Source organism: Stegodyphus dumicola, chromosome X1 (assembly GCF_044657685.1).
Source record: "Stegodyphus dumicola isolate Sdum_Otavi_A_Nest chromosome X1, ASM4465768v1".
NCBI lineage: Eukaryota > Metazoa > Arthropoda > Arachnida > Araneae > Eresidae > Stegodyphus > Stegodyphus dumicola.
In genome coordinates this window covers 176,931,616-176,953,447 of record NC_140780.1, presented here as the reverse complement: position 1 = coordinate 176,953,447, position 21,832 = coordinate 176,931,616, and the positions used below count along the sequence as shown (strand labels likewise).

The 21,832-nt window shown below is 33.0% G+C and overlaps 1 protein-coding gene across 1 annotated transcript in view; it reads right to left on the bottom strand.

Moving 5' to 3' along the window:
- Gip (hydroxypyruvate isomerase-like protein Gip) overlaps positions 1-21,832 on the bottom strand; it is a 112,402-nt gene that overhangs the window by 8,960 nt on the left and 81,610 nt on the right. The window contains exons 4-6 of the mRNA XM_085806958.1: positions 20,607-20,682; positions 20,470-20,519; positions 14,307-14,373 (exon numbers count right to left, since the gene is read on the bottom strand). Coding sequence (XP_085663084.1) covers positions 14,307-14,373; positions 20,470-20,519; positions 20,607-20,682 — 193 coding nt within the window. The remainder of the gene's footprint in view (positions 1-14,306; positions 14,374-20,469; positions 20,520-20,606; positions 20,683-21,832) is intronic.

Genomic DNA, 21,832 nt, shown 5'->3' with positions numbered 1-21,832 from the left:
TGATACTTGATGAATTTAATAATTCTGTTGGGTTCGTAAATGGAAGGTATTGTGTAAAGTTGCCGTGGAAACCAGGTATGCAGGAGAAATTAGCAAATAATACAGAAAGGCTCGGAAACGTTTCGATGGTCTGGTTAAGAGATTTAGAAATCATACAATTTTTCTGAGGATTATAAAAAGGTGCTTGATGATTATCGTAAGGAAGGTATCACTGAGAATTTGTCGTCAGATATTGAAGTGTCATATTCTGAGCAATCATTCTACTTACCCCACTATGCAGTTATTTGTGAGGACAAATCTACTAGTCGACTTCGAATTGTGTTTGATGGTTCTTCTCATGAAGGAGGAGAGCTTTCGATTAATGACAGTTTATTTAAAGGACTAAACTTGTATCCAAATCTATTTGAAATGATTTTAAAGTTTCAACAAAATACAATCACCTTCACAGCCAATATAAAGCAAGCGTATCTACAAATTTTGATCGATCTTAGTGATAGAAAATTTACTATATGCTTCTGGACTGATGATATCAATTCTAATTCATATCAAGAAATGAACTTTAGTAGAGTTTTATTTGGACTAAGACCAAGTCCATATTTATTAGCTGCAACTCTGAAATACGATTTTGATAAATGTAAACAAGAATTTCCCGGTACTTGCAAATTACTGTCAGAATAGTTTTTATGTCGACGACTTGATGGGAGGTGAAGAAGACTTGCAAGCGGCTTTGAAGATTACGACTGAAAGCGTAGAAATTCTCAAAAGAGGTAGCATGATATTACAAAAATGGAAAACTAATTCCATGGAACTGCGTAAGCTGTGGAAAGATGCAGGGTTTGACATCGATGAGGAAAAGAGCTCAAGTACGGGACTTGACTCACCATCCAACGTGTTGGGTCTAGTTTGGGATCCAGATGCGGATAGCATATCCTTCACCGTGAAAGAATTATCAATGTTTATCAAGAACAGAACTGCTTCAAAAAGGTTTATTCTTCGAGTGGTGGGTCACATTTATGATCCTATCGGATTTCTTGGACCTTTCATTATAAAGCTGAAGTGCATTCTACAAGAACTATGGAGTCATGACATGGCCTGGGATGACAAACTGCCATCATCACTGGATCACAAGTGGCAGTTGTGGTGCAGTGAAGTCGAACACTTAGAAGATCTCCAGATTCCTAGATGTTATTTTTCAAATTTGAAATGTAAATTTATTTCATTTGAAATTCATTCTTTTTCAGATTCATCTCTTTTAGCCTATGGAACTGTGTTGCATTTAAGAGGTATATCTGAAGATGGAAGGATAAGTATTACTTTTATTTGTTCTAAAAGTCGTGTAGCTCCTTTGAAAGGTCTTACATTACGAAGACTGGAATTAATGGCAATGTTATTGTCTGCAAGATTAGTCCATCAAGTAAGTAAATGTCTTAAATTTAATACTTCTAATTATTTTTGGACCAACTCGATGATTACATTATGTTGGATTAAGGGACAAGCTAGTAAATACAAAACTTTCATAAAAAATAGAAGAAATTCAATCTTTATCAGATACGAATAATTGGTCTCATTGACATGGTAAGGATAACCCTGCAGATATCTTGGTCCAGAGGAATTTCTGCAGCAAATTTAGCTACAAACCAGCTTTGGTGGCCTGGTCCACCGTGGCTAAGCCGATCACCTGAATACTGGCCAACTGAAAGAGAGAACTTAAAATCTACGGACGTAGACTTAAAGCTAAAAAAAGAATGTGAAAGTACAGTGAAAAATAAGTGTTTGGTAGAAAATTTGAAATTTATTTTAGATCTAAGCAAATATAGTTGTTTGTTAAAAGTTCTAAGAGTAACTGCACTAGTGAAAAGGTTTGTTAATAAACTTCAAAAATGACAAACGATTGCAGGTCCCCTCACAGCAGAACTTCCAAAATGCTGAAATAGACTGGATAAAACATGAGCAAAACATTGAGTTCAACTTATAATTACAGAACCTTAAAAATGGCAAGTCGATTCCTAAAAACTCTCCACTTTCAAATTTAGCCCCATTTCTTGACAGTTGTGGTGTATTGTGCATAAAAGGAAGATTAGAAGAAGGAGCATTTACAAAGGATGAAGCTCACCCTATGCTTCTTCCTAAGCAGTCTAAATTTACAGAGTTAATTATTATTCAAGAACATAATAAAATTTTTCATGGGCGAGTTACATTTACGCTAGCCAAAATTAGGTCTAGATTTTGGATTCCACGAGGTAGACAATTTATAAAAAGAGTATTAGGTAACTACCTAATTTGTCGAAAGTATAAGTTGAAATCAGCTAAACAAATAACTAATCAACTACCTAAATGTAGAATTACTGAAAACCCTCCTTTTACTGTAACTGGTATAGATTTCACTGGCCCACTTCTAATAAAATCAGGAAAGGATATGCCTCAAAAGGCTTATATAACATTATTTACATGCAGTGTGACTAGAGCTGTACACATAAAATTAATCACAAATATATCAACAAAAACTTTTATTTTGTCATTAAAGAGATTTTTAGCTTTAGCTAGGAAAGGAAATTGTAAAGTTATCATTTCCGACAATGCTAAGAGCTTCTTTAGAGCCACTATTGAAATTCTCAAAGAATTTGCAAAAATTATAATAGATTCAAAATTGAAAGATTTCATATCAATAAACAGCATAACTTGGCAATATATTGCACCTCACATGCCTTGGTGGGGTGGTTTTTATGAAAGGCTTATGAAAAGCATCAAAGATCCTTTGAGAAAGATTCTCAGAAGGGCTCTTCTTAACTTTGAGGAAATGATGACTATTTTATCAGAAATTTAGTTCTAAATCATAGACCTCTTACTTATGTCCACAATGAAATAAAAGAGCCACAAGCTCTCACACCTGCCCATTTCTTGTTTCCAGGGCAAGAAAACGTTTCTTATCCTGTACATTTCGCCAACCCTTTCAGGAATGAACCATTGAACAGGCAGACTCTGACTAGGAGAAAACTGTATCAAACTAACCTTTTGAAACAAATTTGGAAAAAGTGGAAGGAGAATTATCTCCTCGAATTACGGTCTGCGCATACTTTTCTATATCCATCTCCTGAAAGGAATTTTAAAAAGGGTGCAGTTATATTGCTGGAGGGGTCAACGAAATCAAAATTTTTATAGCCTATTGGAATTATAGAAGTTTATAAAGGTAGGGATGAATATGTGCATTTCTGTTTGATTCGTACTTCTCAAGGACTTTATCGAACACCCGTCCAATTGATCTAACCTTTTGAAGTTTAAAAATATATATAATATATGTTTGTGTTATGTAGCGTATTAATTTGCAATGTAGTTTTCAAAATTGATTTGTGATCATATCTACATATATTATTGATGTGTACACTTAACAGAGCACAGGTGGAGTGTGTTAGAACTTTTCATAGCATAGAGGGCTCTGTTACACCGAAAGAATTTTTCTGTGTGTTTACATTATGTAACTGTAGATTTGACCTTGCGATGTGTCTGTATTACTGTGATATATTTTGGTGTTTTCATTAAATATAAACAAAAGATATCGTCATGTATTTTTGTATACCAAATCAAGATCAAAATTACCACTGATGCAAACTTGTCGAAAAAAATAGCATTCGTACAAGAATCGTCAAGTGTTATACTCGCTTTTCGAACTTAGCCTTCATATCGTTAATCGCTTCGTAATAACTTTTAATGGAACAAAACCTTGAAGGTTATTATGTGGCAGACGAATGGTGAATAAAATTAAAAATACACAAACACACTGTATCAGATAAATTGTTGAAATGAAGCTGTAATTCTGATGAAGGCGTGGAGAAATGAATTTGAGAAATGCTCTAACAACAGGTAGAGCAGGATAAAAGGAAAAAAACTTCAAATCATATGGAAACAGAGATGTCTTTTAAAAATCTTGTGAGGTTGATGCGAGGGTTTCCTCCAATGAGATCTGTTAACACTCTTAGACTTAAAATGATATTCAGGTTTCTGACTAAAAGCAAGACAGCAGGTTAAAATGCGATTGACTGAAATGGGAACGTTGCAAATAGGCTCATTATCTCCTTTCAAGAGATACTGATGTGTCAGTCTGCAGTCACCAATTCGTAGGCGAGTCAGCAGTACATCCTCCTTTCGATTCCCTCTCGACTCCCAATACTCCAAACTGGGTTTTACCTGCCTTAATTTGTTCAGAGAGTTCTGCTATTCTGCTTAGAGATAAAGATTAAGGAATTCAAAATAGCAAACATTTCTGCAGTAAAGACAGATGCAGCCTTATGAAGTTTACTACTCTTGATTTCTTTATCACAAACAAAAGCTGCCTTGATATGACCATGATTCTTTGAGCCATCAGTAAAAATTGCTTTATAGTTAGAATGACTGCTTCTATGCTCTACGGAAATTTGTTGATATTGGACATCATTAGTAAGAGAACATTCACTTCCTGTCAGCGAGCAATACCGAAAAAATTAAAGCTTTTGGGATGCAGATCTTTTAGGTTGAATTCTTTAATCAGTGAGTGAATGTGAAGATCACTAGGTGGGATACATGAAGGACGTGCTTGGTAGATACGCCAGTACTGATCATATGTCATGAAACTGACAGGATGTTCGGCTTGTGACATTACTTTATATAATGAAGATCAATGGACAGTCCAGAGATGATTCAAAACAGATGACATATAAACTTTGGACTGGAGATGTTCTGAAAGCTCCAAAGCAAATTTGTAGCGCTTGGTGATAGACTGGATCTAATTTCAGTAGCACAGAAGGTCTTGCTGATCCATAGATAACACAGCCATAGTCAAGTTTGGAACGGATTAAAGCTGTACAAATGCAAAGCATAGAACAATGTTCTTCTCCCCATGAAGTATTGGCCAGGACTTCCAGTATGTTAAGAGCTTTAGCCCAATTTTTTTTTTTTTTTAGATTTAAGATATGCAGAAGGAAAGTGAGCTTTCTGTGAAATATAAATCCTAAGAAATTTTGCTTCTGGTTCAATGCGGATCAAAGAGCCGTCAAGATGCAGCTCTGGATCAGGATGTATATTTCTTTCGTGACAGAAATGCACGCAGACAGTCTTCTGGCTAGAAAATTTTAAACCATTATTGTTGGACCACTTCATGATTCTGTTTAGAGGAATTTGTAGCTGTCTCTCAATGTATATCATATATTGACCGTGATAATAGATCATCAAATCATTAACATACAGAGAACCATGCACGGCGGGAGGAAGTTCTTTTCAAATGGAATTAATTTTTAGGCTGAAAAGAGTAATACTGAGCACTGAACCTTGGGATACACCTTCTTGTTGTACAAAGACTTGAGAAAGCAACGAACCAATCTTAATTTGGAAAGCGTGGTCCTTCAGAAAGTTTTGAATGAAGATGAGTAAATTACCTCGCAACCCAGTGATGTAAAGGTCATGAAGAGTTCCATGCTGCCAAGTTCTATTGTACGCCTTATCCATGTCAAAGAAGACTGAAACCAAATGATTTCTTTTCACAAATGGATTGCGTACTGCAGTTTCTAAAAACAGGACATTGTCAAATGAAGATCTTCCTTTACGGAAACCACTTTGGTAAGGCAATAGGCAATAATTAGTCTCCAAATAGTAGGGAGACGGTGATTTACAATTTTTTCCAAGATCTTGCAAAGGCAGCTAGTGAGTGCGATGAGGCGGTAATTTAAAGGATTTTTCGGGTCCTTGCCGGGTTTTGCTATACGGATTACAAAGGCCCTGCACCAGGCAGTTAGAAAAATTTGTTCCTTACATATCTTACAGCGAGAAGGACCACTAGAGATTCATAGTACAGATGCTTTATCATCAAATAACTTATGCCATCAGGACCAGGGCAGGTCGTATCAGTGCGAGATATTACGCTTCTTAATTCAAACATGGTAAGATCTTTATTATAAGATTCTGTATTAGGATGGGCAAAGTCGATTTAAGTCCTTTCCAAGCGCATCTTTGTGGACAGAAACTCTTTTGAGTAATTGCTACTGCCAGATACAGCAGCAAATGTATCACCTAAAGCATCGGCTATTTCTTCTCTAGTGCTTATCATCTTTCCATCTTTTTCTAGAACAGTAAAGGAATAATCATTATATAGTCAAGAGGGTTTGCGGACTCATTCCCAAACCTGTTTGCTAGACATAGAGGAGGTAATAGTGGACACGTAGGCTGCACATGATTTTCTCTGACTTTGCCACCTCACTTTTTGCATTCGCCTTAGCTATTTTAAAGGCCAGAAGATTTACCAGTGTTGGATATGGGGAAAAAATATGCCATGCTTTCTTTTGCTCTCTCGAAGTTTCATGACATTCACTGTTCCACCAGGGTTTAGGAAACTTTGTTGAGGACTTTGGAATACAGAGTTCAGCTGCTTGTACAATAGTATCGGAGATCATTTTTACTGCTGCATTAATGTCCACATCGTTAACCATTTCTTCAGTCAGTGCAGCACAAGATGCAAAAAGATCCCAATCAGTTTTATCATAAAGTATGTGTGCTTATCTTGAGATCACTGACTTTCCTGTAATATTTACAATCACTGGGAAATGGTCACTATCATTGAGATTCTCCCCTACACTGAAACAGTAAAGGTAGTAGAGACGGAGAACAAAGAACCAGATCAACTGCATGAAATGTTCTAGTCGGCTGATGAAAGTACGTGTATTCTCCATTATTAAGGAGACAAATAGAATGAATGATCTTCCATTAATTGTTCGATCTGCCGGCCCCTTGAATTAGTGTCCCTACTTCCCTATAAGGTACTACGTGCAATTAAGTCACCTAAAAGCAGAAAAGGTTCTGGGAGCTGCTCTATTACTCTGTAAAACTCTCACTGATCTACATGCTCATGTGGGAGTAAATAAATAGTGAATACTGAAATTCAAAAACGTAAATTAATCTGAATGTTAGCTTGAAGGGAGGACGTCAAATGGAGAGCAGTGTATGGGTGATTGTGGGAGGTGATAAATAAGGCCCACACCACCACAGGCATGATCGCCAGATGGGTTGTCCCTTCTTACTGTGGTGTATCTCTGTATCTTAGCATGTCTCCTTGGTTTTAACAAGGTCTCCTAAACTGCAAAGCAGGCAGGTTGATAGATGTTGATTACATCCTTGATATTATCCAGATTTTGATAGAAACCCCGGCAATTCCACGAATTAAATGTGCCCATTATGGATGCTTGTTTTCGCGTTTTTCTTTTTTTACTTTCGATACAAAAGGTGTTTCAGAAGGGATTACCCTTGTTCAACATCCATTTCGTCTGAGTCGTCTAGGATTTTTGCTTATTTTTCTCCTTGATAACATATCTATGTTTGTTCTGTTGGGCAACCTGTTTTTCTTTTGACGGAGTCACCGGCGTACTACTTTCAGGAGTCCCCCCCCCTGATTTTTGGTTTCTAGGATCTTATGTTATTGCTAGTTCTGTTTTCTGTGTGATTATTGTGGTTTGTGTTGATACTGATCTGAATGATTTTGTTGCGGGTGTATAAGATTTATTAGGTCTTGGCTGATTAAAGAGAACAAGTCTTTTGGCTTCTGCAAATGATACCTTTTGTGTAACTTTAATGTATTGAATTTGTTTTTCTGTCTGCCATTTTGGACATGATGTTGGAAAAGATGGAGGCTCGCCTGTACAATTTATACATAAAGAGGCAGCAGAGCAGCCTTCACTGGCATGCCTACGATGGAACATTAAGCACACGTGAGGCTACCGGGACAAGAGGTCTTTCCACGTCCAAAGTGCTGACATTGGAAGCAAGGCATTGGATTCGGTATATATAGCCTGAGTGAACAGTTTAGGTGTCCGGCTTTGATGTTTTTAGGCAGGTTAGGAGACTTGAAAGTAAGTATGACCTGTTTAGTGGGAATGAGTTGACCGTCTTTCTGTATTTTGATCGAGTACTACACACATTTTGATCTGCCAACTCTTTAACTAATTCCTGTTCAGTTACTGATAGTAAGTCTATTTCAGAGATTCCTCCTTGGGATGAGTTCAGAGTGTTATGTGGTTTAACTTCAACATTTGCTTGTCCTAATTTAGTTAGTTTCAAAAGACTATTAGACTGCTTTCTGAACACAGTTTCTATCAAAAGGTCTCCGGATTGAAGTCTTTTAATATTTTTCAGTTTTCCTACAGAAGTCAAAATGTGTTTGTTGGGTTGTTTATTAAAAAGGGTAACATTTTTTTTTCAATTCTTCAGAGCTGGTTATAATTAAGAAACCTGGACAAAATACGTCTGATACAGTGCTTTCTATGTCACTTAGTCTTTTGGTCACAATCGGAGTATCGGGTACATTGTTGGAGCAGGAAGGTATCATAGCATTCATATTTAAATGGAAAAAGATTTTGGTCCAACTGCTCCACCCACCATGAAACCCAACAAGGGGCCACAGATTCCTACACAGGGCTAGCCAGACAAACTGAAGTCCCACAGTCGGCTTCCTCAAAAGCAGGACAAGGACTAGTGACCAGCCGATTGACACCCGTGAGGACGACAAACCCATTAGCCGCTGGTAATGCGTTGATGCAACGGTCAAAATAAATGCATATATAAATATAACTACTTAAGATGTTTTATACCAGCAGATGACTTTGTGTAGGGAATATTATGTAGATTATTTCTGTAAAAAAAAATTTGCCTTCAACAATCATTTTGTTTATAATAATTAATCTCATATTCTAAGCAAAATTTTCGACCAAGTATTTTTGCTGAAAATATTTAACAAAAGAATCGCCGTCTTAATGAGTGATCTATTTTTAGTCAAAGTCACCATTTATTAGAACATTACATCAATCAGATGTTTATATTTGCGTTGGGAAGGTAGGGAAACAGGTGTTGTTCTGGTGCAACGTCAGCAGGAAACGGGTAATCAATCTCCTTTTTCACTCATTCCTTTGGATGTTCTGGCTGCTTTAAAAATGCCTAGAACGAGGTACCTTACATTAGAAGAAGCCCATCAAAGATTTTTTGATGAAGAAACAGGTGATGATAATGTTAATAATGACCAGAATGAAACTGATGTTGTTGTTCCCCCAGAAATTGCAGAAGCTAGTGATGAAGAAGGGAATGACAATGTTTTAAATAGTGATAATGATATTTTACCAAATGATACTACTGGGTAAGTTAAAATTCACGTAAGAAGTAAGTTTCAGCCTTTTAAAAGCAGTTGTATTCATACTAAAAAGTTTAAAGAGCAGATGACTGAAAAATTGAAGTGGAATAAAAAAGGAACTGTCAGTTATGTCTTAGGAAGAACATAAAGAGATAGAAGAGAAACTATAAAAGAGAAAATACAAGATAAAACTAGTGCACAGATTTTTTATTTTCTTTTTGGTTTAGACATTTACCCTTTTCTCATTGAACAGACAAATATATACGCTCAGCAAAAAAATTGCTCAGAATTTACTGCATCTGAAGCCTGAATTTATTGCATCTGAAGCCTATATGAGAAGATTTATTGGAATACAGTCAAAAGTCGTTAATCCGGACTCGTTGGGACTTCGGCGATTCCGGATTATCGATTTTCCCGGATTATAGATCATCAGTTTTAATCTCGTAAGATGGCATGCAGAAATTCTAAAATTAAAAATATGAAACCGTAATTTATGAAATAAAGAACAATTATGATCTAAATTCTAAATCTCACTTCAGAGATTGAAATAAATGCAAGGCAGCAAATATCATTGTCTCTACAAGCGCATAAAAAAATTTAGAATAAATATTAGGAATATAACTTCATTACTGAATTGCCAGTTAGATGAAACTAATGAAACTCAAAATATGTTTTTGAGAGAAACTGAAAAGAATTTTTTCAAATTTTTTCATATAAAACTTTTAAAAATGCTTTTATATTGCAATTTTAATGTACCGGTTTTCAGAAGCAGGAGTTTGACAGTAAATGTATTACCTAAAAAACAAAGAAAATTTAAACTAATACATAAAGACAAGTCAAATTTCAAAACATAAAAAAAACCTATCTGTAAAATGACTATACTGGTTCTCAATTACCGTATTTGACGGCATATAAGACGCACCCTTATTTAGACAGCCACACGCAAGCAATAAAAGTTTCAATAGCGTGGTTTCTTTTAGTTCTCACGTTTCGTAAAACCCAAATAAACAATTATCGAATGCAATTACCTTCACGTATAAGACTGTGTGCTTCACGTATAAGACGCAGGTAACTTTTTTGAGACCAAATTTAGGAAAAAAAGTGCGTCTTATATGCCGTCAAATATGGTAACACTTTCTTTGAAAATGTATTATAACATGTTGCATTGCTCACATTTTTCTCATTATTTATTGGAATTTTATTACGTGTGGAAACATGTTTGAAAATGTGAACTGCACAATTAGTCTTTTGAAATGGAAAGAGGTTTTACAAAGCTATCAGTGAATTTATCATCTATCCATCAGTTTTGAAGTGTTTTGCTCTCTATCTCTGTCTTGAGAACTTACAATTCAAAATCATCACCAGTTATATAGCTACGTGTGATTACACATACTTGTAACAAACATTAGCTGAAACACCTTTCAGAGTAATGCATCAGTAACATAAAGGATACGTAACAGATATAAGAAATCACTGATTAGTCACTTAATTTATGGACATCATGACTTATCATAGTAATAAAATATTTTGATACTTACTAATAGATAAAAAGATAATGATACTAACGAATAGATAAAAGATTCAAAGAGAAAATACTCATTCCTTTCATCAAACCAACAAAGAACTCAGGTATATTTAAAAGAATTCAGGTATATTTAAAAAACAAAGGGTTTTCGGCTTTTTCAAATGACTTCTGTTTATATGGGGAGGGGGGGGGGGTAACCCACTTTTCAAAACTTGGCACTAGCTTCCTCTACATGTGTTTTTCTCTCATTTTAAAAATGAATTTAGCGTTTTAGGTTAACTTTCTGAAGCCGGCTGGTACAGCAGTTGTACCAGGAAAATGACCTTCCTTAACGCCGGCTCTGGCACAACTGTTGTACCACCCATTCCCTCCCTATTTTAGAGAATCACCTATTTGTAGATCTCAGAGTGATCCATTGTCACTGCTCAGAATAGCCGCTGGCTACGCATTATTTCCCTCTTCTTATCAGTTTGGCTACATTTTGGAAAAAACGCAAAATTCGTCTCGTGCCTATATACTTGAAAATCAAATAGAGGCCATCTCTAATTTTTTTAGTACTGACTTTGCTATGATTAAAACGTCAGCGATTTTGCATGCTGTTTAAGCTTACCAGATTTAATGCTTTTTAATCATAGCAAATAAGAATAGATTAATTTTTTAGATTTAATGCCCCTCTAGAAAATAGCTAAAACTGCTTTTATTGTTTACTTTTTTTATACTTATGAATAATAAGATTTTATTTTGACATTTTTTTGGAGAGCATAAAAGCCTTAAGAACTGTTAACTCTTTCAAAGTGCTTCTATTATATAGGCAATTTTGTCTGATTTATCAAGAGATAAATAAGAGACAACTGAATGCATAATAGTTTTTGTGATTTTCATTCATTCAATGATTGCTTTCAATGATTTTCATTGATTGTAAATTAAATAAAATCAATTTATCTTTAAACACTCTTTTAGGATGAGATCTGCCAAAAAGTGTTTAAATATCAGTAAAGCTCACGTTACTTCTAAATGGAATCAAAACATCAGTTACATTGTATAAAATTTCGGCCAGTTTTATTTGCTGAAATTCTTATACTCCTCAAGAGATAAAGGAAATTCAGACAAGTTAATAAAAAAAAAAAAATCTTTAGAAAGGCTTGTAATTTTGTCTCTGTAATAAGGTGTATGTCAACTTACTATTAAATGTATAGGAATTAGGATTGGATTACGGAAAAGCATGCGAACGCTATCTGCTTAAGGGGATGGATGTTTTTGTGTAAACCTTTTTTAAGAGGAAATTGCTCGCATTTACGTTCCTGGTGGAAAACTCTACATATAATCAACCCGTTCTTCGGGTTTGATTGGATTATTTTTGTTCGCTTACTGAATTACATCAAAGCACACATCAATTACCTGTATAAGGGGAGGGATGCCTTCGCGGAGGACTTTCTAAGGGAAGCTGGCTTGCATTTACGTTACACAAAAACCATGAATTCAACCCTTTAGCCTGGATTCAAACCCGAAAGAGCTACAAGTTTCAGCCACCTTTACCGCTCTACTGAAGGGACCGTAAAAAAAACTGATAAAGAAAAAGCATTGAAATAACCGGTTTAATTTACTAACCTATATTTCTCAATCGACAGTACATAAATTACGCATATGAGGGGATTATTTGTGAATAAATAAACTGTATTGCACTTTTCTCCACTATTTCATATTACGATGGAAATATTGCATTTCAAAGTTATTTCTCATGAATTAATTTTGCTCCATTCATGATTTTTTATATTTTCAAAGAGAAAATTTCACACTTTAAATAAAAAAAATACATGAGAAGATACTTTTTCCAAAATTCGGCGTAAACGGTTTTCTTAATTTTGCTTTGAAAATATTCCAGGGTAAACGTTTTCATTACTGGAAGAAATATGAAAAACAAATTTACTACGTTGTAAGTGTCAACACCCAGTATGTCCTTATTGTTTTGAAAACGTGAAAGATTACTCTTTCTAAAACAAATTAGAAAATATATTATGTGCAAATAGAATATTCGTTGAAAATGAAAGACTTCAACCTTTGGATGTAATGATGGTTTTAGATGAAATTTCTATCTATGAAAAGAAATTGACGTATAATTAATTCTTCATGAACATTTAAAACTGTTCTGAAAAATACTTTTGATGATTGCATGTATAAGTCACGGATTTTTTTTCTCTGCTAACATAAACAAAAGCCAATTTTACAAAGAAAAATTCTCGTTAAAGATATACCTCCTTTGCCTGATAGTCCAATGTAATATTTGTTAAAGTTAAGTGATGAAACGTAACCAATGTATCTCGGATTTTCTTTTTTATATTATAATAACAAAATTATCGAAAAAAAAACAGATTTAAATCTCTGTTATTGTTATGTAAAGCTTTATTATTGCTGTAAGTTCATCTCAAAATCTAATTGTTTTGAATCTCATTCTAATCATCTAATGGTAATAAATATTATTATTATTTCATTAAATTAGTCATTACCATTATTTTGTTAATGAAAATATGTTATTAAAAATCACATTCCAGCCTGCAGACTTACAAAGCTAGTTCGTATTTATTATATTTTGTAAAATTTTGTTCTCGTTTACTAATTTCTAATACGAAAATACAAAATATAAATGAAAAGTGAAAACAAAGTTAAAAAATTCACAAATTATTCACGAGATTGATCAGAAATAGTGAGTGAAATATAAACATTGCATACATTTTGTTCTAAATAAATAGTGCACTGGATATTCATCCAGTACAGCATAATTATTTATGCTCTATTCATTTAGAACTTCATTTAAATGAAAGCAAAATAACCATAAAAAAAAAACCAAATCTAGCAACCCATCTACTATGGGACAGCATCCGACAAACATGTAAATTTTAATGCATCTATGGAGGGGTACTATCGACTTTTCTCATTGAGAAATTGTCAAAAAGGGGGCAAAACTGTTTCGGATCGCGCTGGTCTGAAGGCTATATTATGAGAATTTCGGTCCGGTTTTAGAAGGTTAAAACGCTAAAGCCACTTTTAAACATTAGTAAAATAGGAGCTTCTGCAGACAAACTATGTGCTTCGTCAGATGCCAGTCAATCCTAAGAAGTACAACAACTGTGCAGGAAACAATAAATGATAGGAACTTTTATTCAACCATTCATTTTAGCCTTATTTGACAAAACAGATACAGCCTTGGTGAAAGCTCCATTTATTAATTTTTAAATGAGGTTTTAGTGAATAAACACAGAACATTTTATTTCATTCTTAAATTTTTCACCCTAAGCTAATGCCAAAATTCTCACAGGAATAATTTTTTTTTAATATACAACTTCTGTTGGTTTGCAGGTCAAAAATAGCAGTTAATGTTTAGCTAATAAGTCCAATATTCTTAAGAATCCTTAACATCAATTTTAAGAAATCTACTAATCAAGCCTACTACTTGCATGTGTGGATAATAAGAATGCTGATGATTTGCAGTTAATTCCGAATTCTTCTCATTACCATTTTTATCAATATGATATAAAAAATTACATTTTCATAAAGTTTGGGAATTCAAAACAATAAATGAAATAATTTATGCAGGTTTCTAAACACAGCAAGATAACAGTCACAACATTCTTTTTTGAAAGATCTTACCTGAATATTGTAGGTAACCGACAAGTCCATCAACAGTACCTGTTAACATTTTTAAGTGGTATATGTCCTAAAAGATAAAAAATAATTAGCATGTTGTCTAAAATATTACACAATATGTCTTTCAGAGGAGAAAAAAAAAAGATAAACAATTATTAACATATTTTTTATATAAATTCTTTAGAAATTTTTATGTTCAAACACTGAATATATTTATATGTAGGAGTACCCTACTTAGTCAAAAGCTAAAAATGGATTCAATAATTTAATTAAGGAAAACCACATGATGGTTATTTGTTTAAATTGCATTCCATCCACGACAAAGAATCTCCACAGAACAGAATTGAGAATCTTGTTCCCTTCACCCCTCCACTTCAAGAAACTTTGGATTGATAAATTTTAAAAGGAGACAGCACCAATTTAGCATTTTTTAATTTATAGTGAAATTTGTGGTTGCAATTACATTTTAACTAGTTGTTTCATATTTACCAAACAGAAATTGAAAGAAAAAAGTCACTTCTAAATTGCTTGTTTAAATAAAATTTGGCACACTTCTGTTATCGGGACTGAATTTGAAAATGCATGCACGTATGCACATGTGTAGGTACGTACAAGTACTTACATATATATGCATGAAAACATACACTTCTGAAACTTGTCACAATAGCAGAAGAGTATATAAAATTTTAAATTATTAAAAATCTGATTTACAAAACGTACAATTATTAAATATTGAAAATTTTCCCATTTAGCGTGTGTGTGCATTCCTTAAAAAATACTACCTGAAACTGAGCATGGAATTTATGATGTTTATTTTTTAAATCAAATAAAGAAAATTTTGCTGTCATACATAGTGAAAATATTAGAACAATTTAATAATTCCTTATATTATTTTTTTAAATAACATAAATGTTAATTCCATGAAGTTTTATCAAAAATATAATAATAAACATGCAAAAATCAAATGAAATCTCTATCTCAATTAAAAAAAGGAATTTTAAAACAAATAGTAATAAAAAATTAATATAAAGAAAATTATACAATTGTCATCTTCCTCACTTTAACACCTTTACGATCGAATAATCAAGAAAACAGTAAAAGGGTGCTTTTTTTAATTCAAGAACATCATTTAAAAATATGTGTTATGAAAAATTTATGTATTCATTTTTAATTTTTGGAATTCTTTAGCTTGAAATAAAGAAAATTTAACGTTCCGAAAAAATCTACAATCAGCATTATTGTGCCAAAATACTGGTTTACCAGTAAGTAGAGAAAAATAAAAAGTATGTACTTTAAACATTAAAACAGAATTTTAGGAAATTTATGCATAATACATATAATTTTTTCTTGCATGAAATATTTCAAAGCATGAGATGCAAAGTCCAACGTCAAAATCTGGAGAGTAGTAACAAATTTGCTTCCTACAGCTCTCATTATTTACATCTCTTCTCAAACAACAAACTTTGCATTCTCTTGATGGTTGCCTTTTCTTATCAAATGGCATTTTTTTAGACAAATACCTTTAAGTGAAATGGTAAGAACTATCCCCAAAGTTTAGCCAGCCTCTTTTTGGAATGGTGTCTGATGATGAATATGTTCCAGTAAGTCCATGTACTAAAGACAAACAAAACAGCAAATATAATTTTTCCCACTTTGTTTTTTTGTAAATAAGACCACAATTCAAAATATTTTGATCTAACAGAAGAAAAAATATTTTCTTACAGGATTTCTTTCTCCTTTTTCAAGCAATAAAGTGATCTACAATATTTATACTTTTCTCATAATCTGTTACTACTGTAGGCATTTTCCCCCAACTTTGCCATGGCACTGTACATCTACCATGTAATTTGTAAGGACATTTCATAAAAAAACATTGTTAAATCTTTCTTATCTTACCATTTCATGACAAGAATTTTAACTCCACAAAAAACACCAGTTTCACCTTTTGTGATTTTTTTTTCTTCCAGTTCTTGGGGCATTTCTTTTCGATTTGATTTTACAGATGCATAAGTACCTATCTGAAATTTTAGAAGTCTGCCTGCCAATCTTGGTGAGGTATAAAAGCTGAAAGTTATCGTATGATATCCTTGTTTTAGCAGTGGTTTGATGGGTGATATAACTTGAATTGATTTGCACAAATCTTTATAATTTCAGATAAAAAATTATACTTTTTCTGGTATATATAATTTGTTGAAAACATATATAATACTAATTCAGAAATCAAACAACAAAAATCAGCGTTATATTTACAAAATTTTCACAGGACTAGTTTCGATGGTTTTACCGAACCACCATCTTCAGCTGCAAAACCGCAAATGAACAAGATAGGAAATAATATGAATTTTAATGATTAGAATTAAAATGATTAGATCATCTAATCATTATTTTCTATCTTGTTCATTTGCAGTTTTGCAGCTGAAGATGGTGGTTCGGTAAAACCATCGAAACTAGTCCTGTGAAAATTTTGTAAATATAACGCTGATTTTTGTTGTTTGACTTCTGAATTAGTATTTATTCAGCGTGTTATTGTGTCTTAACATATATAATACTGGACTTCTTTTACGCATATATTGTTACCATCCCAAACGACCTTTAAAGAACATTAAGTGTTTTATCAGTTAGAATATCACATTCAGGAGTTACAGCTTTTCGAACAGTTCATTCAGGTGCTCTAATACAGGCTAAATTTTGTGCACATTGGGATCGGGATGTGTGTTAGAATCAAAAGTTTAATTACCTAGTGTAGAAACTTGTGCATCTTGTAAAATATATTACAAGGCATCATGCTATCAGAAAAGCTGTTGGAACTAAATATTTTTTGCTCCAGCAGATTTTATTGTCTTCTTTTTAAGTACCTTGTAAGGTAACTATAATAAATGTCAGAATTTCTCCTTTCGTGACAAATATCAAAGGTGTCCTACTCTTGGACAGTCAAAATCCTGGAGATTTCTGACATTGTTCTGTATATCTGTTACTCTCCAAAACAATCAAACTCACTAAATTGTCTTTTACAAAATATAAGATACCAGAATTTGGATCAAAACTTACATTAACCTTTGCTGTTCCCCAAAAGTAAAAATGTGGGAGCCCGTGGTCTACTAAAGATTATAATTTTAGTCCACACTTGTTCAGGCAACAGTAGACTTCCATCATTATTGTTCTCAGATTCACTCTCTAAACTTTCATAGAAATCGGCTATTTCATCAGAATGATTCTCAGATCAATTTATAATAAAACTAGAATTTGTCACTTTCTGACTGACTCCATGATGCAAACAACATTAAAATACATGTGTTATCACAGAACACAAACTACATGAATTCAAAAGCCTAAACTGAGCAAAACATTGTGAAATACGTATTTATTTGCCCAGTGTTGACATTTAGTTTAAAATTAATCATCTCCAATTACATTAAAGTCTGGTACTGCCATCTGCTATGTAAAATAAGAAATAGTGCAGACACTAGATTTATTAAAATTGAATTTTTATGCAATTAAAATCTGATTTTGTGTCTGAAAACTATTTATATTTGAAAAATTAAAATAATACAGAAATAAACATAAATATAATTGTTTTACTTGAGTTATTCATGTGCAATTATTTGCATTATGATTATGTTGGATGCTGTACATTATCGAGAAAAATGTAAGGGGTTGTAATAAGGTCGCATAGAGGTTCTTTGTCTAGGATGAATGATTTCAGAATGCATTGACAGCTCTTTTAGATCAGTGGTGAAATCCTGTGCAAAGAGATGCCTTTGTTAATGATTCCAGTTGCAGCCTCGAAGGTCACTTCAATGGACATAGAGATAAAAGAAGTCTTTTGATCAGGGTCAGGAAATAAACACTTTTGTTATGTACGAATGAAGGAATCTTTCCCCTCCGGGAGTTCAGTGCAAGTAAACAGAGTGAGATATAATACATGATTTCCTGAAAAGAGGGGGACAACTTTTCCTGCTGGAGCTATAGGCATGTTGGCTCGCTAGAACTATCTCTCCTTGTGTATAATGCAATAGAGCATTTTTCCTGGTAACGAAATTCTGAAATTATGGGATTAAATATATCAAAGTCCCATACTGTCAAGAATTGCAATTGTTAATGTTTTTATTTTATTAAAATTCAGGTATTCTTATAACTTAAGTTAGAAGTTCATTTCAACCCTGTATTACAACCTGGGGTTTGTGTAGCGGTTTCGGCCACTACATCACAGGGTTGATGAACATTCTTTTAAATGGGTCAATACAAGAAAAAATTTGGAAATCCTTGATCTAGATCAGGTGTCATGGCATGCAGTACAATTCTCAGCGACACTCTACACCAATCTACAAAGTTATCACATAGAGATATATCCTCTTAAATGTTCACTAAAGAGGGAAAGACTGATATTCCCACTTTTTAAGACTCTTGGACGAATGAATAAATATTCGTATACAAAAAAAATTGCATTCACAAAAATTTATGTGTTGCAAATTAAGTATACAAAGGCATTTCTCAAACTATACATTAGCTCCCACTTCAGAATTTCGATGAGAAATTCGAAGTTATAAAAACAGCTGTTTCTGGATATAAGAAACAAGTTACATTTTTGTAAACAATCAGAACCAAACCTAAAGTGACAAATGTAGTTTCATAACTGCTCACTGTGTAGTTGCCAAATGTGAAACTTTCACAGATGGTGAATATATTAAGGGACACATTTTTAAATAGTGTTGAACTATTGTTCAGCGATATACCAAATCTACAAACACTACTACTCCCTAAATTAAAGAAATATCGGTTTCTGCGCAAACCACTGAAAGACAAATAACTGAAATAGCAGAAAGTGTAACAACAAATCAGAATTCTGGATTATAAGAAACTGTTGCATTTAGCTTTGTTCTCAATGAAAATAATGAAAAGAATGATTTTGTGCACCTTTGTTTTGCTATTATGTTGTAATTGTATGTTGTTTATTTTAATAATTATGTCTACAAGACACATAATATACATACAATTTTAATTTTTTATTTATAAGTGATGGAATAATTATATTTTTTGTTTATTTTATATTAATAAGTACCTTTAAATGATGAATAATTAATCTCTTCATATAATAAAAGAAAGAGTCTGTCTTTCATTTGTGCTGCGCATAAGCTAATAGACAAAATTTGGTATATATAAGTGCATTTAGACAAGAGCCAGTGCACCTCGAAGCAATTTTTTTCAAAATTCGAATCAGATTTTTTAAAATTTCATCTTTTCGATTTTATCGCATCATTTTGGATAGTTTCATTCTTTTAGAAATGTGGCAACAGTTTTTCATTCAACTGTATACTGGACTGCTGACTGTTGAAAATCAGCACTGTTGTCACTTGGAAAAACGAGGGCGATAATTCTGAGCAGTTTTTAAATTTAATGTTTCTCTTGGATACTGGACGTTTGTTGAGAGAAGGGAACAGGAAGTTAGTTAGTTTATTTATTAGGATAATTAATATTTGTTTTAAGGGATATTGCTTATTTCATTGTAATTTTGTTGTATGTATTACATTTTTTAATTTGTGGGTTTTTTTTTTTTTTTTTTTTTTTTTTTTTTTTTTGTTTTTTGTTTTGTTTTTTTGGATGAAGTTGTTCTGCGAAGTAATATTGTGTGCAGTTTTTAAATTTAACGTTTGGTGTTCCCTTCAGGCATTTTCCCGGTACACTTAAAAGCCAGACGAAGGCTGGCCATGTAGCTGATAGTACTTAATAAAACTCTGAATCTCTATTCTTGACCTCTATTCCCTAACTCTGCATGCATTGCTGCGGGAATCGAAATGTTTCAAATATTTCCAACTGTGCACCCTGAATCATATTGGTAGTTAGGTTTGGAGCACCACAGCTACAAGGTTGCTGACTCCTGATTTATATTATTTAAACAAACAGTAAAATAAAATATAACATTATTCTAGCCAGTAAAAGCTGTTCAAATACAATTCATAACGAACTGCCTAAACAGCCTTTACAGAGGGTTAAAAATACCACATATATTTATTTCTGAAATACAAGTATATTTCAAGTGCTGGAAATATGTCATGTAATCCAAAATGGCTCAGCCATCACTCACTTGGATAAACAGGATTCTAGTAATCCATTATTTCAGATCTAATATACAAATAGTAAATGAAGAATTTAAAAAGTTATACTATACCAACAGAAGCTTTACATGAGGTGACTGAACTTCTTCTAAAATTTGCACAGCTTGGAAGAAAGAGAAAAAATGTACATTGAAGGCCCATACAAATTGTTTAAAAGGTTGAAGTTAAACTGAGAACAAAATAAAATTACCTGTTTCAAAACTGTTAAGAAAATAATTTTCTTTCACAGCAGGACTTATTGGTTCAATAAGTCCTGTCAAACAATACTATAATGGAAAAATTACACAATGATCATTAACTTTTGAAAAAAATACATATACTGAATAAACGCACATCATACACATTAATAAACAATGCAATAAATTACATTAAATATTTTTTTTGAAATTTACATGCAGGCAAAGATAAATAAAAGTAAAATATAACTTGGATATATATATAGATATACTTAGAAAATTTAATGTTTAAGAAGGTTAGGTTATTTATTATGATAAATGTTCAATGTTATAATAATAATCTATTTTTTGAGTTATATTTTGTGATTTCTAAGCTGTGTCATTCTATAAACATTCTTTGAATATTAAATTGTATCAATTCAAGTTTTATCTCACAAATAGTGTCAGGTCTTTCAATGTGGTTTTCTTTCACTACTGTACTTCTCCAAGGGGAAATTGAGTGAATGCAAAAATTTTCAGTGTCCTTCTCCCAAAGGAAGTTTTGTTCCACTTCTCTACATAAGCAGTAATCTTCATCCTGATAACACTTTTCTTTCCTTCTGATATTCTTAACCCCTTCGCGCCGACTGTAACGTCTACGTGCCAGCAATGAACACACTCACTTCCCAGCCGACACACAGGCGTGCCAGAGCATTTTCCCGTTCAGTCCCGACTGTCACGTATTTGTGCCAGTGTCCTGGAACGTTTTAAAAACTATAATTTCTGCCACAAGATGGCACTGTATGTCCATATGGTTTCAGATACATGTACATTAGACCTTCTACTCGAAATGAGAGAAGCATGACTCACATACACGTGTTTTTGATTTTATAAACAAAATGTGGTAGTTGTTTATTATAAGTAGAGAAGTTTTATTTTCGCTAAAGTGTTGGGTATTTCGGTTTGCAGTTCAGTTTTTAGAAAATAATTAGATCTTGTTAGACGTGAATTCTTTCTGTTTTTACCGTTGCAATGTCAAAGCGTCGAAAATGTTTAACAGAGCATGAAATAGCAGAAATGATGCAAAATATTTCAGATATTGATTCTGAAATTCTGATATTTATTCTGAAAGACATTTTCCAAAACTTTGTTCAGAAGAGACTGATAAGAAAATGAGACGACGATGCTTCGCTTGTTCACATTCCCGGAAAAATTCTCCAAAACGGCAAATGAGTTATTACGAGTGCAAAGAATGTAACAT